Raw genomic sequence first — 24,104 nt, 5'->3', positions numbered from 1 at the left:
TCTGTAACCGGACCGCTGTCTCATGATTTAAAACCTAAATTTTATCAAATAAAGTCAGATTCTGAAGCTTGGCTGTGCAGATTAACAAGTGCCCTTGTTTCCTGAGAACTTGCTAACTGCTTCCAGAGCGAGTACATCTAACAGGGGTGCAAGCCCCTTGCTGAAGTGGGTCCCGCTTGGCAGATTTTCTTTGCATTTATGCAGATTTTGTGCGAGAAGTGTAAATTGCTGCAGGATGCGCAGTTTAACCTACAGTATCTGTCATGGTTTGGTGAGGCATGACCCAAAATACTCCTACCTGTTTTAGACTCTTTAATATATCCTTGTTTAGGTTCTTTTTACTGCTTTTTGGTCACCTGCTTGGAAGCTTTCTCCCTAAATAAATCTGTTGCTTTCAGGGAGTGTTCTACTACCTTCGCAGCTATAAAATAGTTATGTTACTCTGCATAGGATCTGTGCTTATGTTTCTCCCTCCTTGTTCTTTCTTCCTGGCAGTGTGGGGCTGAGCTGGGCATGGGACCATGCTGTGCAGAGGCCATATATGTTTTATATATTTATATGCATGAGGAAAACATAGTGGGCTGCTTCACCTGGCTATGCACACAGCAAGACAGTGACCTGCAAGTCCTGTGTGGAAGGCTGGGACTGGTTTTCTTTCACTCGTGTAATGCAGGCACTTTGCAGAAAGCAAATCCAGCATCATTAAAACTCCTTGTAACTGCCAGGTTCTGCTCTCTTATGTGAGTCAGAGACTTTAATTTGGGAGTATACAAAGTCACAGGTTTGCTGTTAAAAGCATTTAGTGATTTGTGAGTTGATGACAGATTTCCTTGAAGCTTTGCAGTTCAGATTTTGGCTTGTGGGGGAAAAAAAAAAAAAAAAAAAACAACTGCTTCAGCCTGTAGCTTGTAGCAGGCCTAGGCCTGGCTTCCGGGGAGCTGCTGTGTAGCAGCCTGGCTTGTTGTTTCCAACACACACATCTTCCTAGGCCTCGTCTCGACGGGTTTCAGGAGGCCCATCATGAGAGGGAGCCAGGCCAAGCTGCTGTAACACATAGCGCAAAAGCTGCTGGGTCATCTTCAACTTTGTGTCATATCGCCCTCAGTAACAATAAAATAATATCCTTGGTAAGTAAAAGTGCAAACCCGGGGTGAGATAGAACCTGGGAAAGTTGATGATGTGATTTGTAAGCATGACTCACTTCAAATATTTTGCCAACAGGTCACCCTGTTGGCTTGGCGTGGTTAATGATTTGCCAGCTTTTTACAGTTTAAGCCTGTTGGTACACCGTACTCCAAGAAACATCTATTAGCTGCGTCATGAACAAAGGCAAGAGTAGCTGTAAGTCATTCAGAAAATAATGTTTCTGCCAAATGTTTTTGCAAAGACCTAGAGACCATGTAACTTGAGAAGTGTATAGCATGCTTTAAAGCAAGATGTTATTTTTATACAAATTTTTCAACAGTATGTTTTTTTTCCTAAATGGAATCAAAGGCAGTTCTGCTTTTATAATTTGAAATGTTTGAGAACTTTTTTAAAAGTAAAACCAATTTAGACAAATGTGTGATGCCTCATTTTTTTAGGGTTTTTTTTTTTTTTTTTGTAGAAAAAAATGATTTGCATTTTGCCACAGCAGCCAACCAACTCCTGTAGTCAAGACTAAAAACCATGTAGCCCTATTTGTGGTTTTATACTGATGTTGACTTCTTTTTCCCCAAAGCTGCAGTCCTTTTTTTTTAATGGCTATGACCCTGCAGAGGAAGCAGCAATTACGGTAAAAGGCCTTTTGCCTTTTTTAACCTCCGCACACCATGGGTGCAGCTTGTCCCTTAGCCCCTGGGAGGAGGGTGCCCACCAAGTCCCCTTCGTGGGACATACTGAATCCCCCAGACACAGACCTGGGCAACCTGCTCCTGCTGAACGTGATGCCCCGTGGACCCTTCCAGCATCAGCCCTGTGCCCTGGTCCAGGTGAGGCACTGGGGAACATTTCCAGCATCTCTGCAGGACTGAACGATAGGGAGAGTGAAGCCATGCACAGAAAAAGCTCGTTAGAAACATTACCTGTAATGAGCTTGTCCACCAGCCTTGGTGCATGTTCGTGCTGTGGCTGACTGCCAAACAATTACTACTCGTGTAATAGATCTGAACCTTTCATCTAATTACTGCAAAACTGCTTTACCAAGTTCTTATTGTGATGATGGCTCATGCAATGAATCCAGTGCAGGGAGGGCACAATGTGGAGCATTAGGTAACGAGGCAGCAGGTAGCAGGGCTGGTGCCAGCTCTGAGCAAGGCAATGACAGAGCAGAACCTCCACCCTGAGCCCCTGGCCCTGAGAGGGCAGCGAGAAGCAAAGTGCTAGGGCTTTGCCTGCTGGCTCTTCTTGGACATCTCCCTGGAGCAAGGGCCGTGGCTCCCCCGGCTGCTGCTGGAGCAGCTGGGGCCTTGCTGGATCCCTGCTGCTGCCACTGGCCGCTCCAGCTGCGTCTGGGCTGCTGCAGCACTGGCTCCACAGCCCTTCTGCGCAGAAGCTGCAGCCCCCTGAGCTCAGCAGCACCGGCAGCCCAAAGGTGAGTGAAGCAGGGCAGAACATGACACCAGCAGCAGTCACACTGCACTCGGAGCTGCCTCGTAGGAACCAGCATCTACTCCAAATCACACGGCAGCTGCAGAGGAGCATCTCCCAACTGCTCATCCCCAGCCTGGAGCCAAGGCCTCATCTTCATTCTCCCCCCAGCCTGGACTGCAGCTCTAACCCCGAGCACTACCCACAAGAGCACCCAGGGAGAGAGGCCAAAGCGAGTATGTTTGCTAAGCACTGGTGAGCGAGCCAGCTGAGCATGTTTTCTACAGTCTGCTAGCAGTCCCAGGATTGACTTCTCCATTGACTCCAGGGCCCCTGCTTATCTGCTTCAGATATTCTTAGGAAAAAGCATTGGAAGACTTGAGAGAAAATTAGCACAACTCCTCCCCTTCCATGTCCCTGAATTACCTCTAAGCAGATCACAGTGGGAAGCTTAAATTTCACTTACCTTAAAGCAATGACTAAAGAAATCAGTGATGGAGGGCCATGGCAAGTGCCCCAATGCCTTAGCTCACATCAGGCAAAAGAAGAAAAAAGAGAAAAATAGAAATTGATATGGCCTTTGATAATGTAGGAACTAATTCCAGCACACACTTTTTTTTTTGTCCACATTGAGGCATTTTATTGAGGTATAAACTTTGCAAAAGATGAGGTAACAATCTGCATAGTATTTATGCAAAATAACTTCACAACTAGGTTTTTTATTTGGCATTAACTCCTGTTATGTGGAGAAAAACAGAGTTGAGGCTTTTTACATTCTCCCACTGCACAGATCCATTAATGCTTATGGCAGGGAGGTGGAGGACGTACAGCAGCTGCAGCTAACGAAGCCAAAGTCATGGTTAAAGTATCTCACACAACCCTTACAGTTTCTTTTCACCAGTGTGTGTTAGAGAGCCCTGAAACAGAGGCGGCTACGCTCCTGAGTGGGCTTGTCTAATGCATGAAAGGAGGCACTAACCTTCTCGTAGCTGCGACAGCTGGAGTTTTGCTTTTAAGTAAGCTTTGTAAATTATTGGAATAAAAGGCCCCTAGCTGTCAAAGTCAGTTCTTTGAATTTGGCACTTGAATTTTAAATCGTCAAACTGATTAAGCCTAAAATACAGAAGTCTTAGTAAGCATATGTTCTTGTGCTATAAAACCCCTCCTTAAATCTTATATGCAAATAAGCACATACTCTTATTTCCTTAATTTCATATTTCAAAATATAGGCCATGGGGAAAAGCTTGAAAACTAGTTTCATTTGAGTCATGTAGAACAGAGTTTCCTAAGAAAAGTTCAGTTACTAATGATGTGTAAAGACACTTTGCTGGTGAATGTTAATATTCTAATATCTAGTAGCAACTCCTGCAAACATGAAAGTCATGTCTGCAGACATGAGTCATGATACCATTAGAACTAAACTATAAAATGTACACAAGCAGGTATAGAAAATTAACCTGAAAAAACCCCATCAGTTGCCTGTCAAAAGTCATTTTTCTAAACCAATTCAAAAAGATTCCCAAATACAAAATGAAAAAACAGCCTGAGGTAAAAGTTCAATGCAAATGGCATTTTTTTTTCATTAAAAAAAATAGCTGAATTGAAATTCTAGGAACTTATAAAGTTACTTACTGTCAATAAAAATTTCTACTAACAACTGTAGAGAGTACTTTAGCCAATATAAAAGTATATAGACATTGTACACAGATTCAAAGTTAAAAAAAGGCACAATAATTGTACTTGTATTTTACTTTTTAAAAAAATATATAGTTCTGACAATTAAATTTTTTCCCCATACACACAGTAAATTGCCTTTGGATTAGCTGCTACAGCTGTCTGTAGAAGAGCCAGCTACTTCTGCGTGCTGCTGGTTTTCAGCTGTGCTAGGACGTGCCATTTTACCCTGTTCATTTTCCTGAGTGAGTCGTTGGCTGTAAAACAAAATGTAGGCTTGAGCTTTGCATACTTCTTCAATAGTGCACATGTTGAGTTTGGAATCATTGCAGTGTACCCAGAATCCTAGAATGAAGTAACATAGCAAAGATAATAATCAGGACACAGACTTCAGGTACCTGTATTGTAATTAATAACTAACTAGTGTTCAGTCCCCGTTAAAAAAAGTTACATAGAACTATTACACTGTTTCAATAGATATGAATTATAAAAGCCCAGCTTAGCTTCTTTAGATCTGCAAGGGAGTTTACAACCAGAATAATTTTTAAGTGGCCCATGCAAAGCTTGAGCCGCTGCTGGGTCTACATAACAGCGATGTCATTTCAGGCAGGCTCAGCCGCAAGGGACCCCTTGGGCTTTCAGGAAAAGGCCGCAAGGGGGTTATTCCGCTGGGAACACGAGCGGCCCTTCTCCCCGCTCGGGCCCGTTACCTCCTTCCGAGTTGAAGCAGTAGGCCGTGTAGTGGCCCGAGCCGAAGCCCTTGCCGTGGTGCATGACGACGGCCGACAGGTCGTAGATGAAGCAGCCGGGCAGGAGGGAGCGCGGCGACTCGCGGCAGCAGAAGGGCTCCATGTTCAGCCTCTGCTCGAACGTCACGTGCACGCCGATCTTCTCGCGGTGGTTGCGCCCCGACCACCTGCAGAGGCAAGCCAAATGAAAAATGTAGCTTTTTCCTGAAGAAAAATAAATCCAAAACACAGAGCTCTGAGCAACTAGACCAGTTATCCTTGCTAGCATCTTCATGTAAAATACATGCTTATTTTCATACATATTTTTTTTCCAGGCTTCCCCTGTCACTTCTTTACTTCAAGGCCTTTTAAAATATGTCCATGTGCTTGGTGAGCGCAGTCTGGTATTTCCCACATACTGTATTTTAATTTTGTTTTCCTTCCCATTCAGGCCAGACATTTTTGCCAATGCCTTGACTAAGGTTTCAAAGACGTGCACTCTTCCCCTCCTTCCTCTCAGCTTACTGCATTCGTGTATTTGGTTGTACGAGAGTTAGCGAGACACGGCCTGAGCACCGTCTCGGCCTGTACCTCAGGGAATATGATCCTTCCCTGGACCTGAGGATAACACGAGATTCATTTTTATGAACAGAGTTCACCGCAAACTTATCAGATTTGACTGAAAAAAGGCATAGTATAATTTTGATATTGAAATAGTAAGTAGTTGGTAGCTAAAAGGTCCGTTCCCTGCTTATGACATATCTTACTGATGTTTAATTAAATAAGGAAAATAAATTTCTAATTACTATTTCTCATCACACTCATAAGCTTAATGGAATTCTCAAAGACAGATGCTGAAAATCCCTGATGCCAAAGGATCAACGGAAAAGGACTAAGTTGCTCAGTTTGCAAGATTTACATTTGTTGTAGCGCTACTTACCTAAACCGTTTAAGGTGTAATCTGAGAACCTGAGGTAGTCGACACACCATAAGCTGCTTCTGAGCTTCTGTGAGTATAACTGGTTTAGAAGAAAACTTCCTGCGTTTTGCTGAGGCCAAACACACAGTTACGTACATACAAATCTAGATAACAGCATTTCCACGGGCCTAAACAGCTACTGAACGCACCTCCTTCAACAGCGACATGCTCTGGGATCCATTCTGTGAGGCTTATTTTATTGGATTTAAATAGAAAACACCTCTGGTCTCTTACATTGATCACTTACATTGATTGGTCACTAGCATTGATTTAGAAAGCTGAGGGGTGCTTCAGCTGAGAGCATCACAAACCCCATTACCGTGTGATGAGTCTCAATTTAAGAGAAGTATCACATTTTAAAATATCCTTTCAGCAATTTCGTCTTTTAGGAAGAGAGAAAGAGCTGTCAAAATGACCACACCAGGACATAAGGGGAAGCATTTGGGGTTTTTGTCCATTTGTTTTTAACATTATATGCTTTTTAATATTGGTAGTGTTTTCCTGCTATGCTTTTACTGTCCATTTAATTAACATTTTACACAGAGAACGTATGCCTGAGTACATACTGCCTTTACTCACTGTTGCACTGATCACACGCATATATCTTCCCTTCCAAAGCTTCAGTTTCTGTAAACTTGGACAGCATTTCTGTCAGCAAACAGGGATGTTGGGATGCCATCTCCTTGCCATTGCAGTGATATCTCTCAGGAAACTCCAGTGACAGGTCCCAGAATGGTTCTATAGTATTTGATTTATTGTCACAGGCAAGGCATGTAACCTGAAAAAGAATTACTTCACAAGTTTCTCACATTCAGAAAAACTTAGTTTGCTAAACGTGTACTGTAACAACATAGCTTGAACAAAAAAAAAAAAGTGTTTTTTTTTTCCTCCTCTCTCAGGGATCACTGATGCAAAAGAAACTAATCTAACTGAAATGATGCACTTAATTTACTTTCTCTGAAGCAGCACATCCAATACCATTATCACAAACGGGTAAGTATTCTTATGGTTTACTGAGAAACCTAAGCAGTGTCAAAATGGTCTGCCTGGGACTGTCCAAGGGAAAGCAGGTGGAGTCACACGAGCCTTTTCTCCAAAAAGAAATACTCCAAAAGGATTATGTATATGAAAGAAATAAATTATAATTTAGCTTTAATTAAAAAAAAGAAAAGAAAAAGGGGGTAAAAAAGGAAAAAAAAACAAGCTGGGGGGGTTTTAAAGTCATATCCTTCTTACTTTTTAAGTCTTCCAGGGAAGCCTGGATTGGGAAGCACACTTCTTCAAAGAAAAATTAACAGGTAAAAATAATTTATTTCTTCTTTCAGTAAGTGGTTCCATCGTCACACTAGGGAAAGGACAAGCAGTAAGACAGAACATAAATAAAATATCAAGAAATGAAGTGAGTCAACCTGGAAAATGTAAGATAATAAGCAGGGGAAAATTAATCTATGACAGACATTGACTTTTTAGGAAAGCATATTAGAAGCAGTAGCTGTTTTAAACACAAAACTACTAACCCGAGTTTTGCTGTCCAGCATGTCTTAATCGGCTTAGCAGTTGCAGGTGATCACTAACCCAAGCTCAGTTCCCTGCACATGGTAAACTGATTTGTAAAAGGACTCAGAGTTTTGACACAGCTCCCAAGCATCAAACACACTCCTACAGTTAACAAACTTCCCCCAAAAAGGATTAAAATAAATCAGAGTTTTCATATATGATTTCCTGTCAAGACATACCACCGTTTGTGTTTCACAGTGAATGAAATATCCAATATCTGCTCAAATTTACAACCAGAAGGGGAACAAATTACTAAAGGAAAGCCTCTATAATTATGCTTCCCATTTAGGCAAACACAAGCTGTTTGGAACAACTAATACAAAGATGCAGTCGAACAGGAATGAAGATCCACAAGGGATCTGAATACTGGTATTTGACAGGCACGCCTCTGTGTGCTCTTCTGCATATATTTCAGAAAGAACTTTTGCATCACATTAGTGTACCTGCAAAAGCATAAAAAAGGAAAAAAAAAAAAAAAAAAAAAAAAAGAAAATCAGTTTTCGAGACCTCCTTTATTTTTCCTTAGAACACTTGCTGTGGCATCATTAGTCACCTCACTAAGTTTTCATCCTTTATACACAATAAGGGCAGATCTATCACTTTAGGATGATTTTTTTTCCAGGTATTCTTGAAAGGAATTCTCTATTTAATAAATACATTCGGCACAACAACTTATACGACCTGTGCATTAGCTACCGCGTGCTCATAGATATTTGTGCACAGGCATGTGCAAGGGAAGCTGCAAGTTGCTTCAAGTGCCAAGAGGAACTGAGTGCCACTGTCTTGCACACAGAAAACAAAAAAAGCCTTTAAATTTACATGGCGCAAGAGGAGAATCTTCTGATTTAATGCACACTGACAGGAGTTTCTTTTGCAAGTGCTAACATCTGGCAATGTTTCAAAGCCACAAACTATTAGTAATTCAGAGCTGGAATCTTGACTTGGAGACAAATTGTATGTTTGGCTACAGTTCAAGCCAACTCCAGCATAAACACAAGATGACTAATAGATTTCTGCTCTACAAATGGGTGATTCGGGAGGGGGAGGGGGGCAAAAAATTATTTAATTGGAGAGTTACTTAAGCAGGAATTTGTTGAACATGAACGCACCTAAAAGATTAATGGACTTAGGATAAAGTATACACACGAACACAGTACAGATGATTTTGACAAGTTAGGAGGTTTCTCAGCTATGATACGAGCAATCTAGGCTATTTAAAAGATCCTCTTTCCCCACTGGTTAATAAATCCTGTCTCAGAGTATGAATCACATAACTGGTCCAGCTTTAATTTTCCCTCTGCTCATCCCAGGCAAGTGCGAGCAAATGGGATTTGTGTCCGCAGGGAGCCGAGCCGCTCAGCAGCTCCAGCTGCCGCCTGCGATGCTCCTCCCGAGTTAAGCCCTCAAACTTGCCCAGGATTTGCAGGCACGCCACTCCCCGGGCGTCACTGGAAAGGGCACAAACCCAACCGCAGTGGCTGCTGTGTGGAAGCTGCGCTCACTCAGCGAGGGGGCAATGGGGGTCAGGACAGAGAGGAGCTGACAGCAAGGATTTTAGTGGCAAAAACGAGGGGAGAATCAGGGCCAGGAGGAAGAGGAGCTGACTGAAAGGATTTTAGTGGTAAACGAGGGGAAATTGGGGCCAGGAGGAAGAACAGCTGACAGCAAGTGCTTCTCTCAGCCTGGCCAGGGCTCACGTGGCAGCAGGCAGGATCCCACCTGCAGCAGGTGTGCAGAGCCAGGGCTCCTGCCAGAGCTGTTCACACAGCCACACGACCTGCCCTTGACTTCTGCCTTCGTTTAACTAGAATCCCTTTATCTCACACTCCATTAATAGCCACACAGCACAAGCAGGTTTCTGTGCTTTTAATCAAAAGCACAGACATTTTACAAAAGGCTCATAGGGAGGCTGAATGAGCTGTACGGATTAAAGAAACGAACATGAACTGGCAGTGATTTATGATACTAGAAGTTGCACCAGAGCAAGGCAAGTAAATTACCAGTTTTAGCATGTTTGAGCCTTACTTGTGTCCTGCCCTGGCCACCCTCTAACAGCCCTTGCAACAGGGCTACTAAATACAGTCACTGAGTTAAAGTTCAGCGTTCAACCCGGGCTAAAGGCCAGCCTGAAAGGGGCTGGATCAGGTTGCTCGATTCAAGCTAAACGAGGCGGCTGCTCAGACGTATCCTTGTAACAGCATTAGGAACTTGAGGGCTGCCTTTGCCCTGGATGGCACTCGGCCTAAAAGCAGCCAAGCTGGGGAGCACATTGCTGAGGAGGAAGCCAACTCCCACACTGGCTCTGCTCTTCCCATATTCCCTGCACCTGCCATATATATATATATATATATATATATATATATATATATATATATATATATGTATAATAACAACAGAGCAGCTGTAGTAAAGAATAGTTAGGATAGCCAGACATTTTTGTGCTATTTCTAAAGCTTTTACTATATGGAGACATCTACATGAAAGAAGTAACTGAGTTTTTTCCATGGTAATCAAAATAAAAGGGCATTTCTAGGAATGTGCTGACACACTATCCACATTACAGTGCCTACTGTACTTCCTACGAAAGATGACAACATAGCTTTATGCTGATGAGTATGCACCAAAGCCAAAATGAACCGGGTCTTGAACCAATAACACCAGCAAAATCGCAACAAACTGTGGTCTGAGAGACTCGGTGCTTTAAGGTACTAGAGAGTAACTTAAAACACTGTCTCCACTAGCCGGCAAGCAACTGGATAAGGATTTTACACTTTAGGCAACACAGAAAAGCACAGACAATAATACCAGAATAGAGAAATCACAAGACAGCTCAGGGGCTGGCTTAACTGCAAGTGCTCCTGTAACCTCCCTCAAGTTCTCACAGCATTTTACAGCTTTTAGTCTATTCAGTCAGAGAGACTTCATGACTACCACTGCATGACTGCCACCTTCATCATTCAGCCCAAGCTTAAATTCACACCCGATGAACAAAACCTGAAGGGCTTAACCCGCACCAAAGATGTCTCACAGCCCCTTCTCTCAGCCATTTCATCCTGTACACCCTGATTGATCCTATACAAGGAAATGCCTCTCCTTACACATCTTCCCCCTCACCCCCCTTTAAACATAATTCACACACTCTGTTAGAAGCTACTTCCCCATTTGGTCTCCTGTATATTCAGTTCTTTGGAAATACGTGTTGTTCTTGTGCAATGCTTAGCAAAGTGGGAAAGGGCCTTTTTGCTTAGATGCTCTCTGGAATAGCACCAGTACTGTGACCACCTCGCGAGGGAGAGGTGACCACCTGGGGGAGAGGGAGTTGCACATGACTACAAGTAACAAAAGCTTTAGCTCTTCACAACTTACAGAGCAATACCAGGTAGTAAATTGCCAATTACTAGGGAAAAAAAAAAAAAAAACCTCATCACCAACATCACTACCTCACAAACTCTCAGCAAGCCCTCATACACAAACCCTCATCACTAATTGCCGTAGACAAAACCCCCAAGGGCACCAGCACGGCCACTGCTGCTCACTTCATTGCTGTGCCTGGGGCTGCTCCACAACAGAGCTAGCCCAAAACCCTGGTGTGTAGCACCCAATTTGAATGCAGTGGACTCCTCAGAAAAGGCTTTCCAAAACTGCCTCAACAGAAATCGCTTCTAAAGGGTTCCCGAGCTGTTCAAAAAGATTATACAAATGACATTTAACTAACTATTTCTTTGGTCATTTGCATCAAATTTGAATTCACTCAGCAGCACTACGAAAAAAAATCATTAACTACTTACTGCTTTGAAACATGTACCAGTTGGCAATTAAACAACAAATTCATATTTCAATATTATTTTTTTCCCTTGAAGCAGGCAGACAACTAACTCTCATAAGTCAGCACAAAGTTTATTTTTGCCCCTGCCTTATTGGATTGCTTTTAGTCACAGAAAACATTGATTATCCTTCTCTTTCTGCTCGCCTTGGATTAGCATCTTTCTCTTTCCAAACTTAAAAGAGAGGAAGTTGGCTCATGTCACTGCAAGGCCACTCCATTATCCTCAAAAGGTCACATTATCCTCCAAAAGGCTGTGGCAATGGGGGAAGTTCCTGAGGTCTGAAGAGAGCAAATGTCTCTCCTGTCTTCAAGGAAGGCAAGAAGGAGGACCTGGGGAGCTACAGGCCAGTCTCTGGAGGAAGACTAGGATGTGGAAAAGAATAGAGGGGGAGTTTTTGTAGCTACATATCCTATCTTTACTCTCTTTAGATGTATTGAGTATTCAAGTGTCACAACCTGTACTGAAGAGGGAAAAAAAAAAAAAAAAAAAACCACCACACCCTAAAAAGGACACCGGGATTAAAATAAAATTTCAAGAGGCAATCCAGCCATCTCTACCCATGCCCGTCTGAATTCTTTCATTTGCTACAAATCTGTTCTCAGCGAGTCTCTAATCACTACATAGTTTAGTATTCAATAAAACTGCTATATATATATATAGCAAATAAGGAAAACATCAGAAAGTACCTCATATATTTAAAAGATCTGACAGAGAACATAATGAAAAGCAAGAGAAAAAAATAACCAATTCACCAAAATCACGTAATGTTTTTGACACCACACAATTTTTTTCCTAGTTATCAAAAAAGGCAGTCTGAACAAGATTCTCATACTTAGTGTTTTCTCCTCTTTCTTCATTCTGCAGCCACGTATGGTTTTGACCACGCAGCCATTTCTACAGCAACAGACTGATGGCAAACTCAGGATTATTACTTCCCTTAAGGTTAAAATAAAATAGCTAGAAGAGGGAGAATGCTTTATTGCACATGCAAAAGTACTGTGAAACCCAAGTAAGCATGCAGCTTATCTGCACTGTAAGTGATCCCGTACGCATTGTATTAGCAGTTCATAGTATTCCTTAGGTTTAAAGGTCAAGTGATTAACTTTACTGCACTTGAGTATCTCACAGCATCAAATATCTTTAACACTTTCATATTGTATATTAAGTGTACTAACTTTTTCATCATCCTGGAATTCAGAATAGAAAACAATTGCTGCAGAGAAGCCAGCTTCTCAATCTCCCCTCTATTCATTGAATTAAGGAGTATTTTACAAAATATTCTGGGTAAAGATCCCACCTGACTTTCAAAAAACACAATGGGCTATGGCTTCAACTACCTTTAAGGGAGAAACTGAAGCACTTTTACAGCTTACAAATAGGTAAAAGTTAAGCATATAAATGCTACCCCTATTTTAAGGATCAGCATTGTGAAAGCTGTGCCACCTGAGCAAGAAATTGTTCTTTTCAGCCCTGTATGGATGTTTTCTTCCCTTCCTGCCACCAGCTTTAAAAAGAATAAAACAAACTTGAGGTTGGCTGCCGGTGCCAGCTGTGACAGACACCTACCTAAGCAGAGATGGATGAATCTGAGGAAAAACAATTTCATAATAGCTATCTTAGAGGCTTGTATTAGTGCAACTCTGACACAAGATACACTGGCTATTCTGAGAAAATGAGGTATGTCAACACATGTGCTTACACGGTGCCAAATAGAAGTGGAGGATGATCTGTTTTATTGGTAGATTAAAGCAGTTTCCAGTAGTAGACCTAAAGTTTAACATATGCTAGAATGCAACCTTAATTTTAAGAGTTCTGTTACCTTTCCATAAAGTTTATGGACACAGTAGCAGATAGCAAATCTATCTCCATTACAGAATACTTTGATTTTTAGATTCATGTACTAAAAATACTAAATCCTCAACCAAATAGACCGAATAAAGGCAAAGCCTACAGTTTTTGCCGTTTCATCTAAAATCTCTGCTCATTCACACAGAATATCTTTTCATGTTTCTGCACTCTCAGCAACATCCCAGTAACATGTGCACATGTACACTAAAGACCACTCTGCAACTTCATCAACCTCCCTTCCTGCTATTTAGTTAGTTCTTTTGAAGGAGTTTAACAGGAACCACCTCTTCCATGGGTTCAGTCAGTTCTCAGATCTTTGTACACATACACAGTGGGGATATGCATAACAGTTAGCAGACACTTAACAGGTAGTTAAGGAAATAAAGGCAGTAGTCAGGCAGAGAAGAGGAAAACCACCCTTGCCTCCACCCCCCAAATTTTGGTTCTTGTTGACAGAGCCCTCCATATGTTTGTGTAATGGGGAAAAAAAAAAAAAAAAAAAAAAGTATCAGCATCCCTGTATATAGCACCTGTAGAAAAGAACTTCGAGCTCATGTTCAAACTCTTTTCTGAAGTATCACGAATGTTTTCCTGTGTAGCCCTATTACACAAATGATTTCCATGTAGACCAGATTACCATCTTTAACACTGCCTTTTATGCAACATAGTGATAGCCAAGTAGGTGCTTCAACTGTAAAATCATTATTACTGCTCATCATTTGATGCTTAACAGGAGGGCCCTATAGTTCTCAGCAGGCTTGTATTCCTTGAGCGCTTATCTATCTTGTTTAACCCCTGAGTTTGAGTCAAATTCCTTGCTCTCAATAATGTGCGGAAAGAATGCAGCTTACAGTAGCAAATTTATAACTGCTTTATTTACCAGGTGATTCTTCTGCTGAGAGCTTTAGGAGCACCCAGGTGATGTTTCTGCTGTACCTGTCTCCAGTATATCTTCTCCACCTCTCCTCAGTAGTTACATACTTAATCTCTGAAGGAGGCCTATCAGTGCATGTCTAACTCCACAGCTACAATTCACAAAAGAGTTTTTTTTTAAAAAAAAAAAAAAAAAAAAAAAAAAAAAAAAAAAAAAACACGAACATCAACACACACGAAACATACCTGACTTAAGAGCTGACCATGAAAAATGGTGTTAACCACATTCAAAACCTGTTTTATAAGTTTCCTTTGAGATGCAGGGATGAGAGCTGGGTATCTGGTCCCTGTGGTCTCCAGTTCCTGCTGCACTTTATCCAAAAGTTCACAGAGGAATTCCTGAGCGTCCTGCTGGGCATATCCCCTGAAGGCTGGGATTAGTCTCCATACAGAGTGGAGCATGGCAAAAGGAGATACCAGCGCCCACTTGCCAGACCACATAACTTGGAACAGGGTATGTAGCTCGTGACAAAGCGAAATATGTTTTGAACTCGGCTCCTTGGGCTGAATAAGTTCCATATTTCTGCTTTTTGATGCTCCTCCACTTAATCCAGAAGATAAACTGGGTCGCCTCATGGACGAGGATGATTTCTCTATCTTCTCATGGTTGTCATTCACATGTAATGCTGAGGCACTAGGTGAAGGCTGTTTAGATGAAGATCTTGTTTTACCGTTGGCTGCTGTTGCTAACAGTTCCTGAGTTTGGCTGAGATCGAGCTTTAAAAAGCATTCACGAAAAATATGTAAGTGACTTAATACCTGCAGGATAGAATTCATATAGCATGTATTTCCCAGATTTCTTAGTCCTGTTACACCAGGAGTCACTGTGGGCCGTCTTTTAATTGGAGAGTCACTTATTTTTTTCAATCTTACTGCATTTGAGGTATACATTTCTGTCAATTCTGCCACCGATTCCTCATCCTGGGATGTTTCCGGCCTGCAAGGCACTGTTTTTGAGAACATTTTGCCTTGATTTTGTAAACGACAGCTCTTTCTTGGAGGCATCTTTTCCAGCTCAGCTTTTAAGTGACGTTTCCGCTCTTGCCTTCTCTTCCTAGCATTTTCCCTTTTTCTCTCTGCTTCTTCCCAACGCTTTTCTTCTTCCAAAATCTTTTTTCCACTAGGTGTCAACCCGAGCCACGACCTGAATACTTTGCCCATGAGTGCCCGCCTCCTGTGCCAGAGCGCTGTGAACATGCGGTCCTCTTGCCGGAGCAAGGCTTGGGCACCGCCGTGTGAAGGGTAGGAGTCATCACTTGTACCCATGGACCGCAAAGTCCTCCCGCTGCGAGTCGTGCACTCATAGTTTTGACTCTTGATTGCACTTAAAGTGCTGCGCAACAGCTTGAGGTCACCAGTTGCGTTATCATTAAGAACATATTCATCACAGAGATAGCAGAAAACATAGAGCTCGTTGACTTCCAACGCCACCGGGTGCCCCTTCTCCTGAAAGTGCTTCAGTGCATGCTCTTCGATGTACCTGCCGCATGCCACATGCGAGCAGCTGAGGCAGGCCCACACGGAGTCCGTGCTATTGCAGTCCACACAGTGCCACTTCTGAGGATTCAGGATGGAATGATCTTGGGCCAGGCGCAGGCGCCCTATGTGCTTACACTTATCCATGTTAAAATGGAAACGCTAGAGGAACATCAGGGAACCGCATCACCCGAGCTATCTTCTGTCCATGATATTTCAATCTGCAAATACAAACAAACAATAAAAAGGCTTTAAGCTACAGTTCATAAATACCCGTCTGTATCACCTTTGTAAGTGCGAGTATAACAAAGTCACATCTTGGGCCATAATCTTCATCACCATCCAAATAAGTCCCACCAAACACATAGTGGCACTCAGTTATTTTGAGCCACAGTAAACATGATTATCAGTGGCTTGACTGCGACACTCTGGGACTAAGAGACCTACATACACCTGTTCATATTGCCAGGACCTGCTGGCTCAGGACTGAAACACTGCCGTGTCTTTAGGCTAGGCTTTTTTTTTTTTTTTTTCCCCCCCTCCTCAAAAGGGCACTATTTTAGTTAAAAATACATTGTTCTAGACTCTGGAAAGAAATACACTTTAAAAGTTTCTATTAATTCTACTCTGAAGCACAGAAATGCAAACAAAACTGTTTCACTTAGATTTGTTTGCACACTCCCACCATTTCAGATAAATGAGGCTTTATAGGACTTAAACCCTTAATTAAACCACACCTCTAAATAAATCACTGCACCTCTGCATTGAGGCAAGCTCATTATGTTGTTGTAGAAAGCTTTGTTATATCTTCTGTAAGTACATTTTAACTTGCCTAACACCTCTGAAAAGAAGAGGTGGCCTGGAAAAGCAGAATTCAAGTTCTTCGTAAGACAGAAACATCATTAAGGATACACCTAAACTGATACAACCTTTTATAAAAAGTAATATTTGGAAAAAAAAGTCTAAATCATGGCTTTAAAAAAAGTTATTCAACAAATTGGCTAATAATAGGTTACATCCTAAGTAAGTCTAAGTCTGTGTGTTAGGATTTATTTTTCCAAAGCTGCTGTACTTGTTTTCTGCTGGAAAGTGCATTTATCCAGAATAGGTAGGCTGACTGACAAAAATTAAGACTACAGTGATTTATTATTTCATATGTTTTTGCCATTTTTGGACAACATCTAGAGAACAGGATAAGTCAATAAGTGATTATATTTGATTTGGAGAGTTTATGCCCATGATGCCACTTTCTAGAAGGGCTAAATAGCACCAACTTGGGCACATCTACCGCCAGAGGAAGCAGTTACCTGAGGAGCACCAAGTGCTTGTCGAACAGAAAGCTTCTGCCAAGCAGGACAAAGGCTGCCATTATACATGAACACATACTGTGGACCTGGCCTGGGCTTTACAACATCCACGCATGGGACAGGGTTATATAAATATACAAATGAGTAAACCATTCCATGGAAATATTAGGCAATTGAGACAGCTCTAGGTAGAAACCAAAAGGCTAATTTCCAGCTATTATGTTACTATTCCTCCATTTTTATAGCTCTGAAATACAAAATATGCAAAAATAATCTAACTTGATTAGCCTGTGTAAGAATAAGCACTAGGCTGTGACACTGTGCCTGTTTCACTAAAGCAGGAAAATAGGTAAGGGGTTGAAGATGCCTAGGAAAGCAGTTTTGCTTCTGGTAGAGCCCTCAGGTAAAACCTGTGGTTAAAGGATTTAACCAGGTGACTTGGACTGTCACATTTCACGTAGCTGACGCACAGTTGTCAGCACAAGAAGGGTAGCAGTTCTCAAAGCATGTATAGCAGCAGCAGGTAACTAGGATTACTAGCATCAGGTTTGCATTTTGTAGTTCTTAGTCTGCCATACAGAATAGGCAGCTGCAGTGAAATTAATAAGGTGTATACTGCTTTATATGCCCATGTAATCATTCTCATTCTATTTAAGAGCTGTCTCCAGCCCACACTAACTGCAATGAAGAACGTAGGTGCCACGACCTCTGGGTACCCATTCAGTAATTCCCAGATCAAATATCAGACATTGTGCTAGGGGAAGTCAAGATCAGTTGTGTGCTACAGTAGAAAATAAAAAGAAACAGAACAGAAATAAAGTCTTGCTGAGTTTTTCTTCCAACTCTCCCCAGCTTTCCAGCACCTTAACCATCTATTCCTCCTAAAAGGCACTGTTATTGATGATCTGCTAATGAGAGTCTTTCAGAAATAATTATGCATACTATTTTGTAAGAACTAAATACTGTAAACAGGATCTTAAGTCTCAAGACTCATCTTTCTGCTTTGGGTTAACCAAAACAGACACTCCTTTCTCCTAGGCACGGCACATTAACAGCCACTAAAGAGCAGTAACTTGATAAGGGAGTTAAGAGTGGTTAAGTGTAAGCCATAGCTCTTTTAAAGTGCTTCCTCCTTTTCTGCTGAACATCATGCTGTTTAGTGGCCTGACAGTTGCATCTAAAGCCTGCAGTAATACAAAGACCTCCACTACTGATGCGCTTCCAGGACATCTGCATAGCCAAACATACTGGGAAGGGAAACTGCAAGTTGAAATCTCTGGAGTTTAGTGGGTAAATATTGTCAGGGCTGGGATCTGAGCTTCCTGATGCAATGGCCTGCCCAAGGCCTAAGGGCACCGATCTTCTGAGAAGGCAAAGGGATATAAAAATAAACAGCTTGCTTTATAGTTGAGAAACAAATTAAATGTCTACTTTCCGTATCATACACATACATGGTTGTCCTGTCCAACTTCTAACTCACAGTCCCGAGGACAAAAGCAGTCCACTGATTTCAGGATGACCACTGTGCAAAGAGGAGTTGCTGGACCAAGCTTTTCATGCTAAAGTAACATGACTTTATGAAAGTGCAATATCAGCACCTTGAAAAGAAAAAACACAAATCCCTGTTGCTCTCCTCCCCACCAACAATCAAGTCAGCGTGACATCTTCCCACCTACATGGATGGAGCACGGAAAATGGAGTGTGGGGGGTAAAGCAAACAAACTGACATGGTAGAAGTCAGTTTCTTTGAAGAAATCAAAATGTGCACTTTAGCCAGAGAGAAACAAAGAGCTAAAGAGATTATGAAAATGTCAACAGGAGGAAAACTGAGACAACGAAAACTTCAGCCGAGTGCCACGCAGCACACTTATAGCACAAACATTTTAAAGTGTGGAGCACTGAAGCACTGAGACTGAATTAAGTCGCAACATTTAAAGCATTTGCCTTAGAACCAAGAATTGGCAGAATACTAGGTAGAATTCTGGTTAAAACAAACAAACGACAAAAAAAAAGAATCTTAACTTCAAGTGATAGATAAAAGTAGAAGAACAGTACACTCACTCCTATGCCTGCTAGAAAGCTGCACCTGGAGTAAAATTGTACAGGGTACTGCTACAATGTTAAAAAACCCTACAGAAAGCTATTCAAGACTAATTTGTGCAGTCTTCTGGCATGAAGCACCCTCCTCTGTGCATGCACACACACAAAGGAACTGAAAATTAGTTGACCAGCACTTCAGAGATCAATTCCCCCCCGCTTCCTGCCCCAGGGAGGGAGCACAGATCTGAGTAGAAGTACCAAGCAAAATAACAAGAAAGTACTAACATAAAAACAGTACTACTGGAAGTAGTAAGTTGCATGGGAAAAACACAGATATCTAAATGTCTTCTCTTGTGCCAAAGTTTCACCAATAAGAAAAAAAAAAAGTGTGTATATATATATATTATATATATTCAAAACTTGACTTTTTTTACCCTTGCATCAAAGCATATTTCAAGATTACTGACATGCTTACGGTCTTTAAACCGTTTACCACAGGAATGGCTGCCAGGCTGCCCGCTTTCGGGGTAACTTTTTATCTGAACACGTAATCAATGTTAAAAACAAAAAGCCTAAGAAGCCAAGAAAATGATTTTTTTTCCATCTGAGTTCCATGCAAAGCAGAAATTTTAAGTTTCATCTTGGCACCTCTGAGGTTTAAAAATCAAATACAAACAAAAGGAAAGCTATTTTTTCCCATTAGTGACAACTTCTGCAATTAACTGCTCAATCAACCAGCCTCTCAAGCATTAATGGGAAATTTAGAACCCCATTTCACTAAAGGGCATATGCTTTTAGCATTCTCGTTTCTAAATCAGAAACCAGTTTATCAATGGATTTTCATCAAGTTCAGCACCTGTTTAATATCCGGGAAAAAAAGTAAAAAAAAAAAAAAAAAAAAAAAAGAGGATAATCATGGGTATTTCAAGCACCTGCACGGTTTAGGTAACCATTACGCCCACCTGAGGTGCCGTTCCTCAGACGCTGGGCTCTTCTAAAAGCGAAGCCCAGGCGCAAACACACTCGTTGCGCAGAGCTCCGTGCCTCTCCACAGCGAGCCTCAGGGGAACAAAGCGGCACTTTCAAAAGGAGCCCTGCAAACATACTCGCATTTTCATCAGAACCGCCTGCGACAAGGAACTACCAGCCTTTTTTTTTTTTTAATCTATATACGTCTTTATTTAATTTAAAGCACATTAAACACTACCGAGCTGTTCAAGAAAGGACGAGGTTCGCTACAGCGCGCTGCCCAGAAGCCGCGCAGCCGGAGCGCTCCCACCTCAGACCATCAGGCAGACACGCCGCCACACCAGACCTAAGTCTAAAACCTTCGCCTTACAAAAACGGCACGTTGTTAGAGGAGGATGTAAATATTTCGATTTTTTTTTTCCTTTTGACGCTCCCGCGGCAGGAGCGCCTTGCGGGAGCTGGAAACACACTTGACACTTGCGCTAGGGCGAAGCTGCGCGCGTCGGGCGGCTCTAACCGCCCTCCCCGCCGCCAGAGACCCGGGCTGCAGCCCCCACCAGCAGCCAGCGGCGACCCGCCGGCCCTGCCCGCGGCCGGCTCTCCGCCGCCTTCTCCCGCCGGCGGCCGGGCCGGTGCGGGGCAGCGGAGGCGCCGCCGTCCCCAACACCCGCCGCTGCCGCCATCTTGGGCGCCTCGCAGCGGCCCCGGGGCGACGTGAGCGCCGCCCGCGCGCGCGGGGCTCCCCCGCCGCCGGCCGCCCCTCGGCGCCAACGGTCGCGCCCAACGGTCGCGCCCGCCCCCCGCCGCTGTCCCCCGCGGGGGCCGGGGAAGCGGGCGGCGGGGCCGGGGCCGCTGCGGCTGCTCCCCGCATGGCCGCCGCGGGGGACCCCGCCGCCGCCCCGCACCCACCTGCCGCCGCGGCGCGGGCGGGAAGGACCGAGCGCCATGTGCCGGGCGCGGCGGGTTGTCACGGGCTTTGTAGCGGCAACCAAAGTCCTCCCACGTCTCCTCCCACCGCCCCCTTCCCCAGGCAGGGGGCGGGTGGCCCACGGCGGGCGGGTTTTTCCCGAGGGGGTTGGATGTGGCGGGGGGAATCGCGCCCTCTCCGCCGCCGGCTGTCGTGGCTTTGCTGCCGAGCCGCGCGGCTGTGGGGAGCACGGACCTGGGAGGCGGCTGCCTGCGGGAAATGCTGTCACGGAGCGTCGCCGAAATTAAATGGCTCGCGAGTTGCCAGCCGGGGCGGCCAAGTCCGTTGGAGTTCCGCGGTGAGGGCGGGCCACCGCGCACGAGCAGTGCGCGCTCCAAACTCCGCTGACAAAAACTGCAGAGGATCGGCGTGTGGCCGAGGCAGGTCCCTGCCGTGCCAGGGGGAACTGGGGATTTGGGGGCTCCCCGCAAAGGGGTCTCCGCCTCTCCTAGGTTTCACTCGTGTTTGGCGGCGCCGTGAGCACGGGAGCCCTCAAACCATCTTTCTGTATCTCATCGGCGAGGCTCATGGGGGTCCGGGCTGTTCCGTGCTGAAGTCGTGGCGATAAAACACACTTTCTCTGAGGTCACTCTGCACTTCTGCAGTTCTTTTCACGGTTTTTGGAAAACCTCTGTGAGCAAGTTCACAAAAAAAAACAAGAACAACAAAGGTTCGTCAGGCCTGTATTACACAGATACAGAGTAATTTTTCAGTCTTTGGTTTTCATTACACTTAAACACAGAAGAACTTGTAAACTCGCATCCTGTGGCTGTCCTGACTTTTAATATTTAGTCCTCTCTATAATGCCCTTTCTAAAAGTCCCTGAATTATTACTGGCTGCTTTTAGCTGATTCCCAACGCTGCATTTTGACAATTAATTTAACTTAACACTTGCATATAGTCTCTGCAGTGCCCTTCGTGTGGCCAGGGGGGTGAGCGGCTGCTAAGAACGAACGTGCAGGGGAAACTCGCTTTTGACGCGGGGCTGATTTAATTTTTTTGCATGCGTGCTCCTACAGGTTTGCCTTTGTTTGGTGTGAGTATATCCAAAACGGCAGCGCGGGCTGTGCTGCGAAGGGCCTTGGGAACGTGCTGGTGCTGCATGTTTGCTTCCCATTAGCGCCCATAAACAAAAGGCTGTTTGATTCGGAAGGTGAGGCCACCCTCTCATTTTGAATCCATTATGTGTCAGGAAGTTTCGCTGTGGCATTGAGGTCTCAGACATCTGTTTCTGCGTTTCTACTTGTGTCATCGCAGAAAACGTGTTTCAGTTTAAAACCTGAAATGAAATACATCTCAGCTCTGCTCCAGCAGTGCTCGCTGTTTCTAATGAGCCTGCGGGGGCGTAGCCAGCAGAACGTGGCCGAGAGGGACACAAATGAGGGCCACTTTTACCTTGGTGCTCTTCTAAACTCACAAAGAGAGTATATGGACCAGTAAACTCACTGCGTTTCTTTCACAGCTTCAATCTGTTTATAACATAAAATTTTAAATTGAAGAGTGATGTTGCTTAATTAAAATATGAAAACGAACCACTTAGAAATCTGCACATCCTTGTTAGCTATTTTTAAAACACCTTTCAGTCCATTCAAATAACTGCCATATTTATTTTTGTCAAGTTAATACCCGCATCTCTGTTTTTTCCTGCTCAGGAGCTGGCCGCCCCATCTCGGCGCCCGTCCGTGTGTCCGTTCGGTTCGTGCCGAGGCCGCTCTGCGTCCCGCAGCCTCCCAGGCTGCGCCGCTGTGTCCGTCAGCGCCTGCCCCTCCGCGGGGGCAGAGGGCCGCAGCAGCCTGAGCCCCAGCGGACGCGCGGTGCTGCCCACGGCCCGGCGTGGACCGCGGCTCCGTGGGGCGCAGGGTACTGCGGCCACGGAGGGGTGTCCTGAGCCCTGCGTTCCCAAGCGCGGCACGGAGACGTTGCTGCTGAGCTGTCTGCAGGCAGGCTTGGCCAACAATATGAGTGGAAAATAGCGGATCTTAGCCGTGCATGTATTTAACCCCGCTCCTCAGCCTCTTTTTTGTTCCGTGCAGCCTGGGGCCTGTCACCACCCCCTTCCCTTCTGCCCTAAATGGCCACTTTTGCCAGCCATTCCCAAAGTGATTTTGACCCCACGAATTCCATTTTACTTATGCTGTTTTCTGTATCTTGGCAGCCTATTGCATCTCTAATGCACGTTGCTACTCCATTCTCCTCCACCACCGAGGGTGTTTTCCAAAACCCTGTCCTAATGATAACAGAGATTTGCCATGTATCTGATTTCTCACAGAATACATACATTTCCCCCCTTCCTTTTTTTTTTTTTTAAATCGTATGCCTTTTATCCTTTTTATTCTTTTTTTTTTTTACCTAGACTTCCCAAACAACATTTCACAACATTTCAACTGATTTCACTAAGCACACTTCATACTGCTGTTTAGGGCAGCCTTCAAACTCTGTTCCTGCATGCTGGCTAATCAATTACAAAGTATTGATTTGGAATCAGAGTTTGTCTCCAGCATAAGAGATAAATCTTGAATTGCTGACTGCTCTTTGTACCATATCTCCTCCTGCTTCATGTGAGCATTTTGTGGTATTCTTGAGTTCTGTGGCCTTCCTTTAACCTTTCTCACAACCACACGTTTATTCTTCTAAGTAATGGCTGCATTACAAACATCCAAGGCTGGTAAGAAAATTCTTGAGCCATAGGGACATATATAAGATCCAGCTCCTTTCCACCATCCAGACATTATAGCTAGAAGGTTTGTGACTTATAAAGACAGCCTCAAATTGATTTCCCAGATGTAATCTAATTTTAAAATCATCAGGTATTTATTAAAATGGTTGCCAGAAATATAATATATTGTCAAGAAGCAAGCAAATGTAACAAATCCTTAAAAGTAATGTAACCTCATATCTTCCTATTATGTGTAAAAACATTCTCAGAAGAGCAAAATACCACCTCTGGCTTAATGTTATAACCTTTCTAATATGGCAAAGCATTTTAATGTGTTTTTAAATGGTCCCTAGCATTATGTATATTGTGGATACTTATTGCATTAATAAAACAGATGAAATATTTACTTAGTCCATTTGATGGGTGGAGACGGCAAGAGCTGTTCTTTTGAATGAGACTTCTGAACTTCTGGAAATGTTTGAAATTCAAAATTTCTATCAAATACAAATGTAATTATAAAACACCAGGAGGCTGAACAACAAAGAGGTAAGTCAAGCAAACCTTTTGAGCACATC

The 24,104-nt window shown here is 43.5% G+C and overlaps 1 protein-coding gene across 3 annotated transcripts; it reads right to left on the bottom strand.

The window, feature by feature from the left end:
* Window positions 1-4,290: 4,290 nt before the first annotated feature.
* On the bottom strand, window positions 4,291-20,875 carry USP44 (ubiquitin specific peptidase 44). Of its 3 annotated transcripts, none has more exons than XM_088532917.1 (6): window positions 20,816-20,875; window positions 14,301-15,811; window positions 6,529-6,727; window positions 5,911-6,019; window positions 4,953-5,158; window positions 4,291-4,587 (listed from the first exon to the last, which is right to left on the bottom strand). In XM_088532917.1, exons 2-6 carry the CDS (start codon window positions 15,735-15,737, stop codon window positions 4,388-4,390), a joined length of 2,151 nt encoding a protein of 716 aa, XP_088389043.1. In that variant the 5' UTR covers window positions 15,738-15,811; window positions 20,816-20,875; the 3' UTR covers window positions 4,291-4,387. The 3 variants fall into 3 exon arrangements, with proteins under 3 accessions (XP_088389043.1, XP_088389045.1, XP_088389046.1); XM_088532919.1 differs by having other exon boundaries at window positions 5,911-5,989; XM_088532920.1 differs by having other exon boundaries at window positions 5,911-5,977.
* Between the last annotated feature and the right edge of the window lie 3,229 nt (window positions 20,876-24,104).

The sequence above is a fragment of the Tinamus guttatus genome, unplaced genomic scaffold (assembly GCF_059628265.1).
Source record: "Tinamus guttatus ecotype Peru unplaced genomic scaffold, ASM5962826v1 Tinamus_guttatus_pri_ptg000472l, whole genome shotgun sequence".
Lineage (NCBI taxonomy): Eukaryota > Metazoa > Chordata > Aves > Tinamiformes > Tinamidae > Tinamus > Tinamus guttatus.
Note: the sequence above shows the minus strand (reverse complement) of the source record. Positions and strands in the feature narration are given on the sequence as shown.

Bases quoted from the DNA above. Each gene is read 5' to 3' on its own strand.
- USP44 (XM_088532917.1), bottom strand. From the start codon at position 15,737: ATGGATAAGTGTAAGCACATAGGGCGCCTGCGCCTGGCCCAAGATCAT. The intron at 6,728-14,300 runs GTATGTTTCGTG...ATTCTTTTTCAG, and splicing joins ATGGTCAGCTCTTAAGTCAG to GTTACATGCCTTGCCTGTGA. The intron at 4,588-4,952 runs GTAACGGGCCCG...ACTTCATTCTAG, and splicing joins CTGCTTCAACTCGGAAGGAG to GATTCTGGGTACACTGCAAT.